The sequence below is a fragment of the Anoplophora glabripennis genome, unplaced genomic scaffold (genome assembly GCF_000390285.2).
Source record: "Anoplophora glabripennis isolate ALB-LARVAE unplaced genomic scaffold, Agla_2.0 scaffold1106, whole genome shotgun sequence".
Lineage (NCBI taxonomy): Eukaryota > Metazoa > Arthropoda > Insecta > Coleoptera > Cerambycidae > Anoplophora > Anoplophora glabripennis.
In genome coordinates this window covers 62,755-80,413 of record NW_019417193.1, presented here as the reverse complement: position 1 = coordinate 80,413, position 17,659 = coordinate 62,755, and the positions used below count along the sequence as shown (strand labels likewise).

At 33.1% G+C, this 17,659-nt stretch overlaps 1 protein-coding gene across 2 annotated transcripts in view; it reads right to left on the bottom strand.

Annotated features, from left to right (window-relative positions):
* The window catches only part of LOC108913661 (neuralized-like protein 4), a 67,412-nt gene that overhangs the window by 34,396 nt on the left and 15,357 nt on the right, over positions 1 to 17,659 (bottom strand). For both annotated transcript variants that reach the window (XM_018719246.2, XM_018719247.1), the window contains 3 exons: positions 15,850 to 16,423; positions 6,438 to 6,537; positions 1,030 to 1,223 (listed from right to left, as the gene is read on the bottom strand). In XM_018719246.2, the coding sequence (XP_018574762.1) occupies positions 1,030 to 1,223; positions 6,438 to 6,537; positions 15,850 to 16,423 (868 nt within the window). The remainder of the gene's footprint in view (positions 1 to 1,029; positions 1,224 to 6,437; positions 6,538 to 15,849; positions 16,424 to 17,659) is intronic.

Here is a 17,659-nt window from a genome sequence, read left to right as displayed (position 1 = left end):
GCCCTAAACTTTCGGCATTTTTCCGTTTTTTTTATGATTTCTCATAAAGTTGGCCATGGATCTGAAATTTGTTTTTACAAGAATCAAGGCCTCAAAAAATGCAACAAAAAACATAAAGATTTTTGATGTTCATCATGTATTAAGCAAGATACATAGAAATGGCCCTCTTATAGTAGACAGCCTGTATATGACCTCTCACATTAACCTAGTTTAGGTGAACAACTATAATACTGTCACTACATATAGTAGCTATTGACACGTAAGAAATACGGTATGTTTCCACTTTTTTTTCATATTCAGTCACTTCAGCAGCGAATCGGTGCTAGACATAAAATTAATCTAAAATTAATAAAATAGCAATAAAATTAAACCGTGAATAGTTTGAATTTAAGCAGAATCCGAGGTTCGGAATGCTTACGAAGGGGGGTAACGGAGGTTACTGTCCACTCTTCTGTTGACATGCCATATCTTCGTTTTAAAAATCGGCACACCTGGTATGATATGAGGGGAAAGTAACTGCGTTAAAAACAAACTTAATTCAGTGAAATGGGAATGGCCAAATACGTCATCACTGTTTTGTTCTGTTACATTTTAGTTTTCGACTTTATCATTTTCAATTTTTTGTAGGATATTATAAAAGGCATGTATACAAATCAAGAAACCTAAATTTCTGGTGTCAAAGAACATTTTTTAACTTAATTTTATAAGATATATTAGAAACAATTTCCAGATTTATTTGAATTAGTCTAATACCTTTAAAATAGAGTAAAAAATATGAAAACTAATAAAAAATATAGTTTACATGCTAGTGCATTACCATATTAAGAACAATTAAGAGGTTAATAATTAATTGGACAGAGTAATTTTTTTACAAAGATTTGTAAATCATCCTGTATTATTATNACCCTGATTAAAATTTTGCCTATTATTATTATTATTATTATTATTATTATTATTATTATTATTATGTACAACATAATATAATATAACAAAATATATAGGCCGCAAATCCTAAATAACAACACTCACCTAATTCTATACTTCCAGACCATCTATCCACAATACTATCAAGAGAAATTTCAAACAATTCACCGTCTCTTAAAGGTCTATTTGAAAACACTATAGCGTCATTAAATTCTGCCAATGGTCTAGGCCTTAGAGCTGTTAATCCATTATTGACAATTCTAGCATTTTTCCCATGAACATGGTGAAACCTTAAATCACTATAATAAAGCAATTTATTAGTCTGCAAATCTGTAAATTTATCGAACAAAAGTATATCTTAAATATAAACTGAACTTTAGATTTATTGCTTAAATAATATAGAGGTACATACAGGGTGCCGGTGCACGGTGACGAGACTTTAGACATATTTCAGAGACTACTTCGATTTTTATTTTGAAAATTTGGGCAATAGTGTTCTCCGGCATGCACTTCTCAACTAAAATAATGGTGTCCACCTTACGCTTCCGGTTATACCGGAAGTTGACGTCATCTTCGCTATTTTAAATGGAACACCTTGTATATTATTGAAATTTTGGATTCTACGTCAATTTTTAGGTGAACTTTCATAAAGGTTCCTATTCTTAAAATTAACCATTTTTGGATTATATTTAATTTTTTCAAAAAAAATTAAAAAAGCACTGCCTAATTCAAAAAGATGTGTATTTTACAATAATAATGTTAGAGCTATAAAATTTATAGGGGGCATAACTAAAACTCTAAGCTTCCCTGCCATAATTTCAAAATGACTTAATTTCATGCAGGGTGGTAGAAATTTAACGCCTAATTTAGTCAACTTTAAACCATCTTAACTTTTTTTTTTAAATTATATTTTTGCGCAACTGATGAACAATTTTCATAGCAATTCTGGATAGCACAATCCTCCAAACTAGGTTTGAAAACCATATAAAAGTATATACAGTGTTCTTCAAGCTTTATGACAAACTTTGACAGATGGTAGTTTGGTTAATTTCAAACATTATTTCTTATATGATTCGTTTTTATTTAGAAATTACAAGCATTTTAAAAAATATAATTTCATACTTCAAAGTAGCCTGACAAATAAAAAATAGTGGTTGTTATAACAATAATTATTATTTGTGTTTAAAGTTCAAACATTAGTTAACCTTTATTAATCAAATTAACAAATCTTAAGACTATAAAAATTGTTCAAAATGTCCACCCTCGGCAACACATCGGCGAACTATAGATTCCGTCATTTTATGAACGAGATTTGGATCATTTTTTATCTGGTTAGCTGCATCCTAAATTCTTTCAAGTAACTGCTGACGGGTAGTGATTTCAACATGTTAGATAAGCTGCTCCATATGTCCCCATAAATAAAAGTCCAAAGGATGTAGATCTGGGGAACACATTGGCCATGCTACTGGACCTTGTTGACCTATCCATTTATTCGGGAAATGATCATTTAACCAAGCAGTTACTTGTCTCCCTCTATGTGGAGAAATATGTGGTGTTAGCACGATGGTGTACCACCACATATTTTGAACAATATTAAGCCCTATGTCATCAATGAAATCAGTAAGGTTGTTTTCCAAGAAAGTTCTATATAGATCTGCATTTAAATGATCAGGCAGTAAATTATTGTTGAAAATGCTACCCAAACATTGACACTGAAACGTTGCTGAAATCGTCTTCATCTAATTGCATGCGGATTTTGTAACGCTCAGGTATGTTCATTACGATTATTATTTATGCCCTAGTAAAACACGCTTCATTGGACCACATGAGAAGCGAAATGAATCTATCATTTTGTGCATGTTGTTGAAGTAACCTTGACAAAATTCTAATCTCAAAAACCTGTATCAGACAATGCAATTTTGTTGCAGGGATTTGGTTGCTGCGATAGAATCCATGAAATGTTTCTCATCAGACTATGCAATTCTGTCGCGGCAACTGAATTGCATGAATTAGAACATGCTTTATTCCTTCAACAAAATTGCATGGATTCTAGTTACTTTTATGATTATTTGTTTATTACCAACCTAGCTGTTGTTGGCTGTTGATCATAGTTGTTGTTAGTAATACCGTTGAAGCCACTATTAAAGCTATACAGCAATTTACTTTTAAATTTTCATCCATTGCAATGTATTGCTTGAATAAAAAACAATTGTTTACAAGATACATACAAGAAATTTTACATGTTAAACAATGCACAGTTGGTAACACTACTGCAAACTAAACAAATATTATATCTTCTTCATTTTGTACAATCACTTTAGTAGGAAGAATGACCTTTTTTTGGAGCGGGGTTACCTTCTTCTCGAAGTCTACAAAATGATGTCTATTTGAGTATCTTTGTTGGTATTCTCGGGCTGCTTGTCTGACGTTCCCATTGGAATACCCATATATAAAGACAATATCTGCATACTTTTCAGTTGTATATAAATACATTTTTTATTTAGCACTTTAACACTAAGAGTGAAATGAATAAACAAAATGATGCAAATAATAATTATTGTTATAGCAACCATAATTTTTTTTATTAGGCTGCTTTGATTGAAATATGAAATTATACTTTTTAAAATGCTTGTAACAAAAAATGAATCGGATCTATATTCGTATAAGAAAAAAATGTTTGAAAAAAGCTACAATCTGTCAAAGTTTGTCATAGAGATTGCAGAATTTTATATTAAAAATATTTCACTACCACTTGCAATTCCTGTTTAATTTCTCTTTTTTTCCATGATAACATTTAACATTGATAAACATTTTTTTTAAAAGCTGGTTGTCCGTAAAGAAAATTTTCATTCTAGAATAGATTTGAGAATCATAATAGTTTGTAGAGATTATGTGCAATAGATTTGGAAAATAATATTCTTCTAACATTTCACACAATACACTGCATAATAGTTAATGCAAAAAAGCCCTTTCAATCATATATCTCAAACAAAAAGTGTTTATCCTCGAACAATTATGAAGATTATCCTACTGCTTTTAGGACATTTCACTAGAATGCCAAATGGGAAGCCATGCCAACAAAGCTAATCAGAATATATTCATTAAATTAAATCAAATCCATTCTGATTAAATGATTTTTTGATCCCCCGATTCCGACCGCTTTTCAGTCCCGAAATTGACGGGATTAAGTTTTTCTGATCCCAAGATTTTCGGGATTGACATCATTTTAAAAAAGTTGCAAAATGGACTTCGTGAAGTAAAACAACAAATTGCTTACCTATCATTTTAACATAAAGTACAAAAAGTTTTATTCCAAGCAAGCAGCACAAACTAACTCAGCGGGCTTGCGATACTTGCTTGGAATAAAACTTCTTGTATTTTGAACTAAAATGATAGGCAAGCAAATTCTTATTGGGTTACTTGGTGATATACATACTTCATTTTTGTATTTTTTATTGAATTAGATTAGTTTTCTTTATATTTAAGAGAAATGTGACTGATTAATATTATTTTTAGATACTTTTTGCTAACTTACTTTACTACCTACTTGGTTGTTACATGAAAGTAGTCTATTTAGTCGATATTAAGGATGTTCGATACATCACTTACGGGGCAGGCGGTGCGGGAGGGAAGCCTATGCTTATACACGGTAGTTTCGTTAATTTGAGTGAACTAAATATAATATATACGAATGAAATTTATACAACACATATTAGCTTGCATATATTTTTCGTGTTTAATGCACGGCAATTAATTTTTTATTTGAATAAAAGTGTCTATTTATTCATTAAGAGCTTGTAAAATTATGGATGAAATCTGGCAACATTGTTATGGCGTGGTAGTAAAAGTTGGTTCAACTGTCATTACTGTCAACTTTGCGCTTATTCCGTAAACATGAATGAACATCCAAGGTACAAAGGAAAAGTAATGACTGAAAAGTAATATAAAATACGTATGAAACAGAATGTGGGTTGATGAGAAAAAAGTAAAATGTGCAAACCGAGAATCCATATGATAACTATCGAGAAGCTCAGTGTATGATAGTGAGAAGTCGCCTTGTCAAATTTAAGATTATGACAGAACATCTATACTGTTCCTTTTGCAAAGAGATCCTTTCAATTTTTGTTTCAAATTGCTATTATATTGCATTAGATCACGAAAAATGTATTTAAAATTAATTATTACTACATATGTTTTCGACTGGAATAATTTTATAGTTTATAATCGAGCTATTCAAATATAGCGCGTCAGTCGAAGCGTTAAATACAGCGTACAGTGTTGCTATATTTCCTTTCATTGGATCAGATGTTTGTTCAAATTTGTCAAAACGTTATATGTTCATCCCATTATCTCAATAATTACATTGTAAGTGCATATTTTTATTGTTTTAAAATGTTTAGTAATATTTAATTCTTTAATTACAATTTTATTTTCCCGATCCTAACCATTTTTAAGAGCAATATTCACGTTTGATTAAAGTTTTTGCCCCAACTCCCATAAGAGCCTGTGTATAAGAGCATAATTTTTAATATCATTTTTCAAAAAAACTACATTGGCAATCGATCTGATATTTTTACACGAGATAGTTTGCATATTTATTAACAGATTTCAATTGCTTTGAAAACTTTCTTACTCTTAAAGAGAGATTTTCGTTAATTTTCAAAGTTTATTTGCATAGTTAGTTACATGAAGGTTTTTTCAATTTATGTTAAAAGTTTAAAGAGATCTCACTGATTCTTGAAAAAGATTAACTTTAACATAAAGAATGAGTGATTTTAAGTCTGGTTAGTCTGATTCTAAGGCTGATTAGTTAGGTTAGATTAGCTAGTTGTTAGTTCATACAGGACGCTAAAAGTCCCGTATTTTGAGAACATGAATTACCTTACAATAAAATTAAAAAATATGAGGTTGGAAAAAGAGGCACCTCACCCACATTTATTTTTATTTCCTTCTCACTAAAGTGAAGTATGAGAGCAAATATGCTACTTGTCACTGTGACACCAATGTCTATGTCTAAACCTAACGAACAGAACACAAACACTAAATTTGGGAACACGTCAAATACTGCAAGCACTTTGAATACTGTGAACTTTGAACTTTTGTCCAAAAATTTTCAATTTGTGTTATATGTGCGCCTGTGGTAATGACCAATTTGCTCAATACTGTGATAAGCTTATATTAGATTAGAAAACAACTGAACAATGACTTGTTTCCAAATAAACTGTAAAAAGCCTTTTTTTTCTTTAAAATGCTATAAAAAATTAAATGAACTGATCAAATTTCCAAACGTTAAAATTCTTGACGTTTTAATGGCGGTGTGAATGAAAAAACTTAGTAGAGCTTTTTTATTTACATTTTAACTAACAAGCTGCAATATTTATTTTAGTGAAAAATTAAATACCCTCTGTTTTATTTTCAGAAGGGAGGTACGCCTCTAAAAAACTGCTGCCTAATTTTGATTACTTGTATAATAAAAACATATAAGACTTTCTTCAATGTTCACTTTTACTTACCTATACAGTGTTGTATTTGATATACTAGAATTCATGGTATCAGGGGAGCCATAGTCATACATGTCGATAATTGTAGCTTCCACTGCTTGGCCGTATAAATCTAAAAACAGAAATATAGTGTTTCATTGAGAATGGAACATAACCAAATGTCGCTTGTTTTCCATTTACAAGGTATCAAAGTTTAAAAAAACAGTGAGGAGATATTTCGAAAACCATTTCGTCAGTCAAGCTCAATATTTCAACAATTTCAAAAATAGTATTTATTTTGTACATTAAATAGAGGCATTAATTACACCTTACTTGTAGAACCAATATAAACTAACCTATTTTATTATTCAATAGGCCCAAAAATGATGAAAACTAATCCCAATGGTTTTTTAGATTAAAAGTGATTTTTCAATGCATTGCATGTTAAATAGGAACACTAATTTGAAAAACGCAACTATGGTATAAGCCCTTAGTAATTCTGTTGCAAAACATTTTCCATTAGAAGCTTATAATTCTTTAAATATTAAATTATCAAACCTGCAGAAAGGATGAATTATTTTGGCAAAATTACTTTAACTATATGAAAAAAACACTTTCGAATTACATAAATTAACAATCTCATTTTAGTTAAGTAATCAGCAAATTATAAAATGAAATAATGTAATTCAGCTGAGTTGTCATAATAGTTCGGTCACTTATCATAATAGTCAGGAAACATAATATGCTTTCTCAAAATAAAACACATATTACAGTCTGTACGATATTTGTTAAGATAAAATCCCAAGAAAAGAACCAAAGAAACACGCCTTAGTAACTGCAAAATATAGTATGCACTGCAAACTTCTACAGTGAACGCTACGGTGCCAATGTTTTTCTACCTCAGATGTCGAATGCGATTAATTCCAAGAAAGAGACGCAGGGATCTTCTTGCAATTCTATCTCAACAACTATCGTATGGACTGCAAATAAACTGAGTTGCTTAAATAAGAAATTTTCTGTAAACAATATATATATATATATATATCGGGCGTTTCACGTCAAAGGGCATAGTGGGCTGCCCAGAATAAAAATGCATCAATATTGACGTTCGACGTGTCAAAAGCTTCGTATTTACAAACTCTATCGAATGCCGTCTGGTGATTTTAAAAAAACATCATGGCGGTTCCAATATGGCGTCCGCAATCATGGAAAATTCTGTTTAATGAGCATTATTGATAGATAAGAAACATAAAAATACTGTATTGTAGACTGAATCACCATATCTATACGTTTTTGGGGTTGCTGATTTCGAATTCAATATTCATTAAACCCCATCTGGTCACTGTTCGTCCCTAACCTTAAAAATACTTCAAATCGTTGAAATAATGCGTTTCTACGATGAGTAACACAGTCTAACCACCACAATTTATGTTTTCGGGATCGCTGAAACCAATTCTGATATCAATATAACTTCAACTAGTCAGAGTTCGTGCCTAACCTCAAAAAAGTAGCGCAAATTGCTAAGATTACACTTTTCTACGTTTAGGAATGAAGTGTAACCAACATATCTTTATATTTTTGGGGTCACTGAATCGAATTCCTACATCCGTTTGAACCCAACTAGTCATTAGTCGTACCTAACCTCAAAAGCTATAATAGTTATAAAGTGCGACCACCATATTTTTATGTTTTTTTCCAAACGAGCATGTGATATGATGAAAGGTATGTTCCATATAAAAAGAACAAATCCTTTTTAGAAGTTCTGCATATTATACTAAAGAAAAGGTATTACAGACTTTATGTCTTAGCCATGATAACGGCCTCAACCCGATTAAACACAAAAAGCATATATTGTTTAACCTGTTGAATTTAAAAATATCGAAAGGACTGAAAGGACGGAATTAATTCTTATGTAAGCCTTAATCAATTCGGCAAATACTATTTCGAAATTTGTTTCAGTATGTGGATTCAGTCAATGAACTCAGAAATTAAAATGGTTTGATCAAAACCCTAATCAAAGTGTCAGCGCACCAGAGACTTTTTGAAAAATAGTAGCGTTTGAGTGATGCTATCCAATATTTCGTGTTTTTTATGTGTATCTTCAGGCGCCATATTGGAACTACCACGAGAGGGTTAGAGAAGTGATACGGCTTGGGGGTAACTTTTGTAAATAACAGATAAATCGGATATAATAATCAACTTTAATTTCTTTACCTGTAATAGATTATAAGCGATTTTGGTGATATTGTGATCAGACTTTATAACTCAACCAGAAAAAGTGTCATTTTAGTGATTTGGAATATTTTTTGAGGTTAGGTACGACTAATGACTATACTCCGCGGTCGAAATTATAGAGAGTGACTCATCGCTAGCTTTTGGACTAGTAAGGGGGATGAAGCGTGCCGGGAACGAAAATCCATTGGCGTGTCTGCGTAAAAGGCAACAAGATATAGAAAATATTGAAAAAAGATAATAAAACATAACATCTAATATTTTTTTACGGTTTGCTATAACCGGCACTGATTCATTTCAATTATTACAGCATTTTAAAACGTCCCAGTTGTGTTTTTTTTAATTTATAAATTTATTATAGCCATGGAATTAGACCCCTCGTCTACGCTTATGCTATGACGTTTCTCAGGACGGGTTAAATCAAGTCCGTTTACACCCACTAAAAAAGCATTTCCCTATTCCCTACCAAGTGCAAAAGACAGAGATAGAATATAGATCGACGTTCAGTGTAACTCAGTCTATAGACGATTATAGATTCTATCGATGTGCGTAGCGAGCGGCACAAAGATAAATAATATTGAACCGTATAAAAATCATTTTATATTTTATACGCATTATGGTAATAGTGTTTTTATATTATGTCTTAGTCACTCTCTATAATTTCGACCGCGGAGTATAGTTAATAGTCGTACCTAACCTCAAAAAATATTCCAAATCACTAAAATGACACTTTTTCTGGTTGAGTTATAAAGTCTGATCACAATATCACCAAAATCGCTTATAATCTATTACAGGTAAAGAAATTAAAGTTGATTATTATATCCGATTTATCTGTTATTTACAAAAGTTACCCCCAAGCCGTATCACTTCTCTAACCCTCTCGTGGTAGTTCCAATATGGCGCCTGAAGATACACATAAAAAACACGAAATATTGGATAGCATCACTCAAACGCTACTATTTTTCAAAAAGTCTCTGGTGCACTGACACTTTGATTAGGGTTTTGATCAAACCATTTTAATTTCTGAGTTCATTGACTGAATCCACATACTGAAACAAATTTCGAAATAGTATTTGCCGAATTGATTAAGGCTTACATAAGAATTAATTCCGTCCTTTCAGTCCTTTCGATATTTTTAAATTCAACAGGTTAAACAATATATGCTTTTTGTGTTTAATCGGGTTGAGGCCGTTATCATGGCTAAGACATAAAGTCTGTATTACCTTTTCTTTAGTATAATATGCAGAACTTCTAAAAAGGATTTGTTCTTTTTATATGGAACATACCTTTCATCATATCACATGCTCGTTTGGAAAAAAACATAAAAATATGGTGGTCGCACTTTATAACTATTATAGCTTTTGAGGTTAGGTACGACTAATGACTAGTTGGGTTCAAACGGATGTAGGAATTCGATTCAGTGACCCCAAAAATATAAAGATATGTTGGTTACACTTCATTCCTAAAAGTGGAAAAGTGTAATCTTAGCAATTTGCGCTACTTTTTTGAGGTTAGGTACGAACTCTGACTAGTTGAAGTTATATTGATATCAGAATTGGTTTCAGCGATCCCGAAAACATAAATTGTGGTGGTTAGACTGTGGTTACTCATAGTAGAAACGCTTTATTTCAACGATTTGAAGTATTTTTAAGGTTAGGGACGAACAGTGACCAGATGGGGTTTAACAAATATTAAATTCGAAATCAGCAACCCCAAAAACGTATAGATATGGTGATTCAGTCTACAATACAGTATTTTTATGTTTCTTGTCTATCAATATTGCTGATTAAACAGAATTTTCCATGATTGCGGACGCCATATTGGAACCGCCATGATGTTTTTATAAAATCACCAGACGGCATTCGATAGAGTTTTTAAATACGAAGCTTTTGACACGTCGAACATCAATATTGATGCATTTTTATTCTGGGCAGCCCACTGTGCCCGTTGACGTGAAACGCCCGATATATATATATACAGGCTGTTACAAATTCGCTTCTCACTACAGGGATCTCAAAAACGGTAAGAGATACAAACTAGCTTAAATGGAGGCAAAATTGCATAATCAGGGGACCAACATTATGCCTCTAAAAAATCAAGGCCAACATGATTAGTTTTTGAAATCTGGTTCGGCTGAGGCAGTACAGTATTGGGGGGTCGTGAAGGCTTGCAAAAAATGTAATACAATATCTAGGGTCGTATTTAAAAAAATGAAGTTGATGATGGTCCTGGAGTGACGAAACGTTATATATAAAAATTGATTATGCCATTCGATAGAGGGCAAAAAGTGGTCATGAGAAAGTGTTCTTCGTTTTTCAATATCTCCTCAAACAAGGCTGAAATTAAACAAAAACGGATTTCCAAAATTTCGTTTTTTTTCAAATATTTTGAAAATTAATCATGTTAGCCTTGATTTTTTAGAGGCATATTGTTGGTCCCCTGATTACGCAACTTTGCCCCCATTTCAGCTACTTCATAGCTCTTACCGTTTCCGAGATCCCTGTAGTGAGAAGCGAATATTTCTGTATACAGGCTGTTATAAATTCTCTAAAAAATCAAGGCTAACATGATTAGTTTTCAAAAAAATGAAGTTGATTATGGTCCTGGAGAGACAAAACGTTACATATAAAAATTGATTATGCCATTCGATAGAGGGCAAAAAGTGGCCATGAGAAAGTGTTCTTCTTTTTTCAATATCACCTCAAACAAGGCCGAAATGAAACAAAAACGAATTTCCAAAATTTCGGTATTTTCAAATATTTCGAAAACTAACATATTAGCCTTGATTTTTTAAAGGCATTATGTTGGTCCCCTGATTATGCAACTTTACCCCCATTTAAGTTACTTCGTATCTATTACTATTTCCGAGATCCCTGTAGTGAGAAGTGTAACAGCCTGTATAGTCTATTTCAGAATATCTGAATACAAATTTTTAAAATGAAATATATTCAATATAACGAGTTATTAGCAAAATTTCTTGTACAGTTTTGATTAACATTCATTATAGAATAGTATTTAGTAGCAAAACACTACACATTTTTTTAAGCAAATATCTCATTAGAAATAACAGTACTATGGAGGGAGAGTAGGAAGTTTCAATTTTTATGGCGAAGAGAGCTGTCCAATAAATAGAAGTCAACTTCTTTTGAGTTGAAGTTTTCAGCACCTTGTTTATTTTTCCAATTGATGATAAGAGCAATCTCGATGCCACTTATTGAATAATACTAGAATTTTATAAAGTATGTAATGTATTGTCTACATCATTAGGTTATGAAGACATTTTTTATTTCTTTTAGAGAAATTAGTAAATTATGGGTTTTTATTTATGCTACATAAAAAATTTTTTATAAAGAATAATAGAATCGTTTTCGGAAAGCGAAGTAGGCAGTAAAATATTGGTGAAACCCGACATATACCTCTGAACCCTTTCCACTTGTATGTGATATACTTAAGTCATATCCAGGTACGCCCCTTAATAAGGTACGACTAACGTTACAGAGAAATTATCTGCACTAGAGAAGGATGGCCAATAAGATGTACTTCTTGTCAAAAACAGACTGTTGAACAGAGCCGAACTTGAAATAGTTGGAATGTGTTGATTCTTCTGTTGTGGTGTGTTTGTGGTACAGTTTTAATGAAATTTGAAAATGGCTCATCGTGAAGTTTTGAACGATCAAATTAGGAAACTTGTGTTAAATGTTTTGGAGTATTTCCAAAATAACAAAGAGAATTCCAATGAAAACATTTCTGTTATTAATTGTGCAGCTAAAGTATCAAAATTAAGCCCCAGAACAATTTCGAGAATACGACATGAAGGCCCACGTGAAACAACTGTAAGTACTTACTATGAGTAATAAAATGTTACTATTATAACAAGTGATAAATAGAATGGTTTTATTTTATTTTTATTAGGTCCCACAAAGAGAAAAGTTTCCAAAACATGAGATTTTCCTGATGAATTTAAATCTGCAATACGTAGTTATTTATACCATGATAGAAAATAAACAATTTGCAACAAGGGAAAACCTACGGCAAGAACTACTAAACAGACAAATTATAGATGTCTCAAATACAACCTTACGTATAATTTTAAAAGATCTAGGTTTCCATTTCTCTAAAGATAATGGTAGACGGGCTTTAATAGAACGACCAGAGATTGCATTGAAAAGGGTTAACTTTTTGGGAGAATACATTAATAATGCTGCATGTGATAGCTTAGATGTAGTTTTCCTTGATGAAACATGAATTTTTCAACATGGGAGTAATACATTGCAAATATGGCATGACGATGATGTCAAATCTGTGCGAAACAAAAATAGCTCAGAAGGTAAACGGTACATAATTGTTCATGCTGGAAATAAAGATGGAAAATATTTTCAACCAAAAAGAAAAGTGCTGATTATCATGATAATATGAATTCAGAATTATTCGAAAAGTGGATGGCAGAACAATTATTACCGAGACTTCAGAATCCATTATCATGGATAATGCAAAATATCATTCAAGACTGGAAAAAATTCCAAATTCCCAGTCAACCAAGGATGAAATCATACAATGGCTACAAACTAAAAATATACCCATTCCTCAGAATGCCTTTAAATGTGAACATTTACAAATTGTGCAGCAATTTAAGCCTCAAAAAATACCCTATGCGACTGATGAATTAATTTATAAAATGGGTCATTCTGTTCTACGACTACCACCATACCACTGCCAGTTTAATCATTAAATAAAGTTACTCCGCAAAACTGGGCAGACTGTATAAAACACACTGAAAATATTATTAGCACAAATTGGGATGGAGAAAAAATTTTGGATTGTCAGATATTGCCCATTATAATTAATATACAGGGTCCATTATAAAAGTAATGCGCATTTTCTGGGAAAAATAGATTTATTAATTGTACTGGTACAAATGCTTAAAATTCTTCAATATTCTCTCCCCCAGCATCAATATACTTGCGGAGACGTGTCTGCCATGCCTGGAAGGCACCCTGAAACTCCTCGACGGGAATTGCTGTTAGGAACATTGTAACATGCTTTTAGATGTTTTCCACAGAGTCCCAATGCCTTCCTTTCAGCTCTCTCTTCAGTTGGGGAAACAAAAAAAAGTCGCACGGAGCCAAGTTGGGACTGTAAGTGGACTGCGGTACCACCAGGGTGTTGCTCCGCGCCAGGAAGTTGGTAACGTTGAAGGCAGTGTGGCTGGGGGCAGTCATGGTGGAGCTTGACCTTGTTTTTAATGTCAGGTGCGTGACCCGGCGTTTTAATCTCTTGAGCACCTCCAGGTAAAAGGCTGAGTTGACAGTTTCTCCCTGTGGTACAAACTCAAAATGGACGATTCCTCGAACGTCAAAAAAGACAATGAGCATCGTTTTGATACGAGACTTGCTAATTCGCGCTTTCTTGGGGCGGGGGGGATGATTTTGTGTGCCACTCGCTGCTCTGCCTTTTCGATTCTGGGTCGTCTCGAACATCCAGGATTCGTCTCCGGTTACGACAGTTAAGAAAGTCCGGCTCATTTTGAATCAAATCCAACAATTCTTGACAGCGTGAAACTCGAAATTCTTTCTGGTCTTCCGTCAAAACTTTCGGCACAAGCTTTGCGCAGACCTTGCGCGTTTGCAGATCCTTGTTTAGGATGTCAGCAATTTGCTGGATGCTCAATCAACGGTCGGAACTCAAAACTTTGCGCACACGATTCACGTTTTCATCGGTTGTGACCGTTGTTGGGCGTCCAGAACATGGTTCGTCGGCGATATCCTCCCGGCCCTCCTTGAACGCCTAGTGCCATCTCCCGAACTGTGATCTTGAAATACAGTCGTCCTTGAAGACCCCTTGAAGCATCCGTAATGTTTCTGTTGCATTCTTTCCCAACCGCACACAAAACTTAATGGCATATCGCTGTTCAAGCGAATGCTCCATCTCCATCAAGTGTAATGCACCAAATCTGCTGTCAAATAACTTCATGAATTTATTCATCAAGTTCTTGACGAATTAGAGCATGTTCTAATTTTCGTCAATTTCTTCGTGAAGTTCGGAAGTACCAACCCAACAGATTTCCACCCTCAGATCAGTAATGAAGTTATGTTATTGGAATATGTAAATAATTGTGTGGCGTCGTACTAGTTTTGCATTGTTTTTACTGATTTGTTACTTAGAAACACTAATATTTATATAATATGTATCAAAACGGTACCACTGTTGTAACACTACAATTATGAGTGAAAGGTGACATTTTTGAAATTTATTTGCTTCTTTGATTCGTTGGTAGAACTGGTTCATGTGTTGAAATACTTGATAAAGTCTGTAGCAGTGTAAAACCACACTGTTTACCAATAAATTCGTGAATTAATTCATGAAGAACTTCGTCAATTTATTCATCAATAAACTGTCAATGTAAAACAGCTATAACATTCCTACCTAATTTTTTATATAAAACACAATAAGCTTTTACTATCATTGACTAGAGGAAAATTTCCCAGCCGACCCTGGTAATTTACATTGAGAGATAATTGAGCACATGCATTCCTAAAGACGTCCCTCTTAGTACAATTTGGGCTGGCCCGACAGCTACCATCCACTTATACCTGCCAAAAGCAGGTATAAGTTGAAATCAAATAAATGTATACATTTCAACTCACCAACGTTTTATTGCCCACTTCGCCTTCCGAAAACAATTATACTTTATCATCTTCATTCAATGCCATTTGACACAATCACAAAACAACTCGACACATTTTAGCAGGGGCGTTTATATGTGCAACTTGTTGTCCAGCATTTTAGAAAATGTAAGCAAGTTAGGAACAATATCTCTTCACTGTATCATTTACTACAAAATAAGAAAAAAAGCTTCTTTTTACCTCGTATGTTTACCTTACGTTTCCTGAATTTTGCACGCCTGTTGAACATACAGAAAATCGAGTATGGTAATGTAAACATAATCACACCCCGTATAATGCTTTTAGAAAACTATTAACACATGCATTAATCACAATTATCTAGTATCTTTACAAATTTGCTGGATAAAACAGGAAAAGTACATATTCTCATGTTTACATGTTCTCTGTGATCTCGATGCACAAAATTAAAGAAAGTCTTAACAAAAAGTGATTTCTGGTCTATAAAACGTCAGCCTTAATGATCATTCAATGTTTATGTAATTTAAAGAATATTATCAAATTACTAGAAAATGTACTATTGATTGTATTACCTATTACTCCATATATTTTCTCAGGTACATTAGAAGCAGCACTACCTTGATCAATGCCATTAACAAAAAAATGCAGCAAACCATTTTCTTTTCGCAACACCCCAACTCGATCACCTACTTGCAGACGATCTAAATTGACGCCATACTGTTCAAGCACTATAGTTCCATTGTGCATTATTCCACTACCAGTCATCATCCAAGTACCTGATCTAACATTAGTCATTGTAAATGGAAATTCCAGATCCACAGGACTATGAGAGGTTACACCAATTTCAATGGATCCGGCCCATTTTGTAACAACTCTATCCAATCTGACTTCAAATAACTCGCCAGTTTTTAATGGTCGAGCGGTGAGTACTACCCCATTGTTAAAATCATCAGCTGCGTTTGGCCTATGGGCAGTACGTCCATTGTTAATCACCTGGGCATGTGTACCACAATTTGGATGGAATGTTAAACGATCATAATAGTCTGGCAGAGGTTGTGCATCTAAAACAACTATTTGTTGGTCTCTGGTGTTCTTCCTAGTCATTAAATTTTGTTCTTCTCGTTCATCTCTTTCAACAATAGAAACCTGATAAAAAAGATAGTATTTACACAGTGGGCCTTCATATACTTTATGTTGTAAGATCTTATAGGCATGTTGTGTGCCTCAACCATGTGACAGGATTATGTTCTAGTGAAAAACTGAACACAAACAAGTTTACGTTTCTGACTCAGGCAGAGCTGCGCAAGATTGAGAACGCTTTCGGCTGGAAGTAATAAGACGTAAGAGTGGCAATTTGGGATTGCCGTGTCGGTCTGTAAAAATAATTTTAAAAGGCTGTAGGAAAGTTATATATGGTTTTCAAAATGACTATGTTGATATACAAGGTGCTCCGGAAAGTTAGAACATCACTCTACTACAGACTTTTGGGATTAATTTAGATCAACTTATCTATATATGAAAGGAAGTTCTGCTGAAATATATTCCACTAAATGCTGTACTGCAAAATAACATTATGAAATATCACTCTAAAATTGTTCTAGCTAGAGACATCTTATTTAGTACATGATGATTTCAATGCAATATAAAGGGTGATTCATAACATATCCAAAAAAATTTGGGAATAGATGCGTTATGAAAAATGGAGTCAATATTGTAAACAAAATGTTTGTAAAATCCTTATAGTTCCTGAGAAAAAAATTATTGAAGTTGTAGTATTTACAACCCTTACATCACTGGACTCCTGTAGTCTCTAGTGTCATTCCCGTTATGCGCTGTACTCAATGCGCTCTCTCTCCACATGGCCCCAGATCATTCCGAATAGTGTTTACATTCATTTTTCAAGTATCAAAAATAGCTTACGTATATAGCAACTTGGAGTTGATGGAGATAGTTTTAATTTATGGTCAAGCAAGACATCATTTGTGTTAGTTCGTAGAAACTTGGTAAGACGGGCCCAAATGTGTTTACACTTCGGTGGACGAAATTTTGAACAGTTGTTGTAACATCAGGCATGTCAAATTATTTTATTAATTAAAACCGCAAATAAATTTTATTAATTAATAATAACAATAGCGACAAAAGCAGTTGAATTTGTTGATATAAAATAGGTGTTATCAAATGTTATTTATTTCTTTCCTTGGAAAAGAAATGCTTTCAATTTTTTGTCCATTAATGTTTTGCCTTGCTCAAGGTCAGGTTTTACAGTGGACCAGTTTCCAGTGCCGTGCAGAAGTGAATTTTTAAATCATTTTCGAAATGCCCTTTTCAATTTTTTTTTTACAATATGTATTTTATTTGTGTCCCCTGTACATTCAAAAAAAA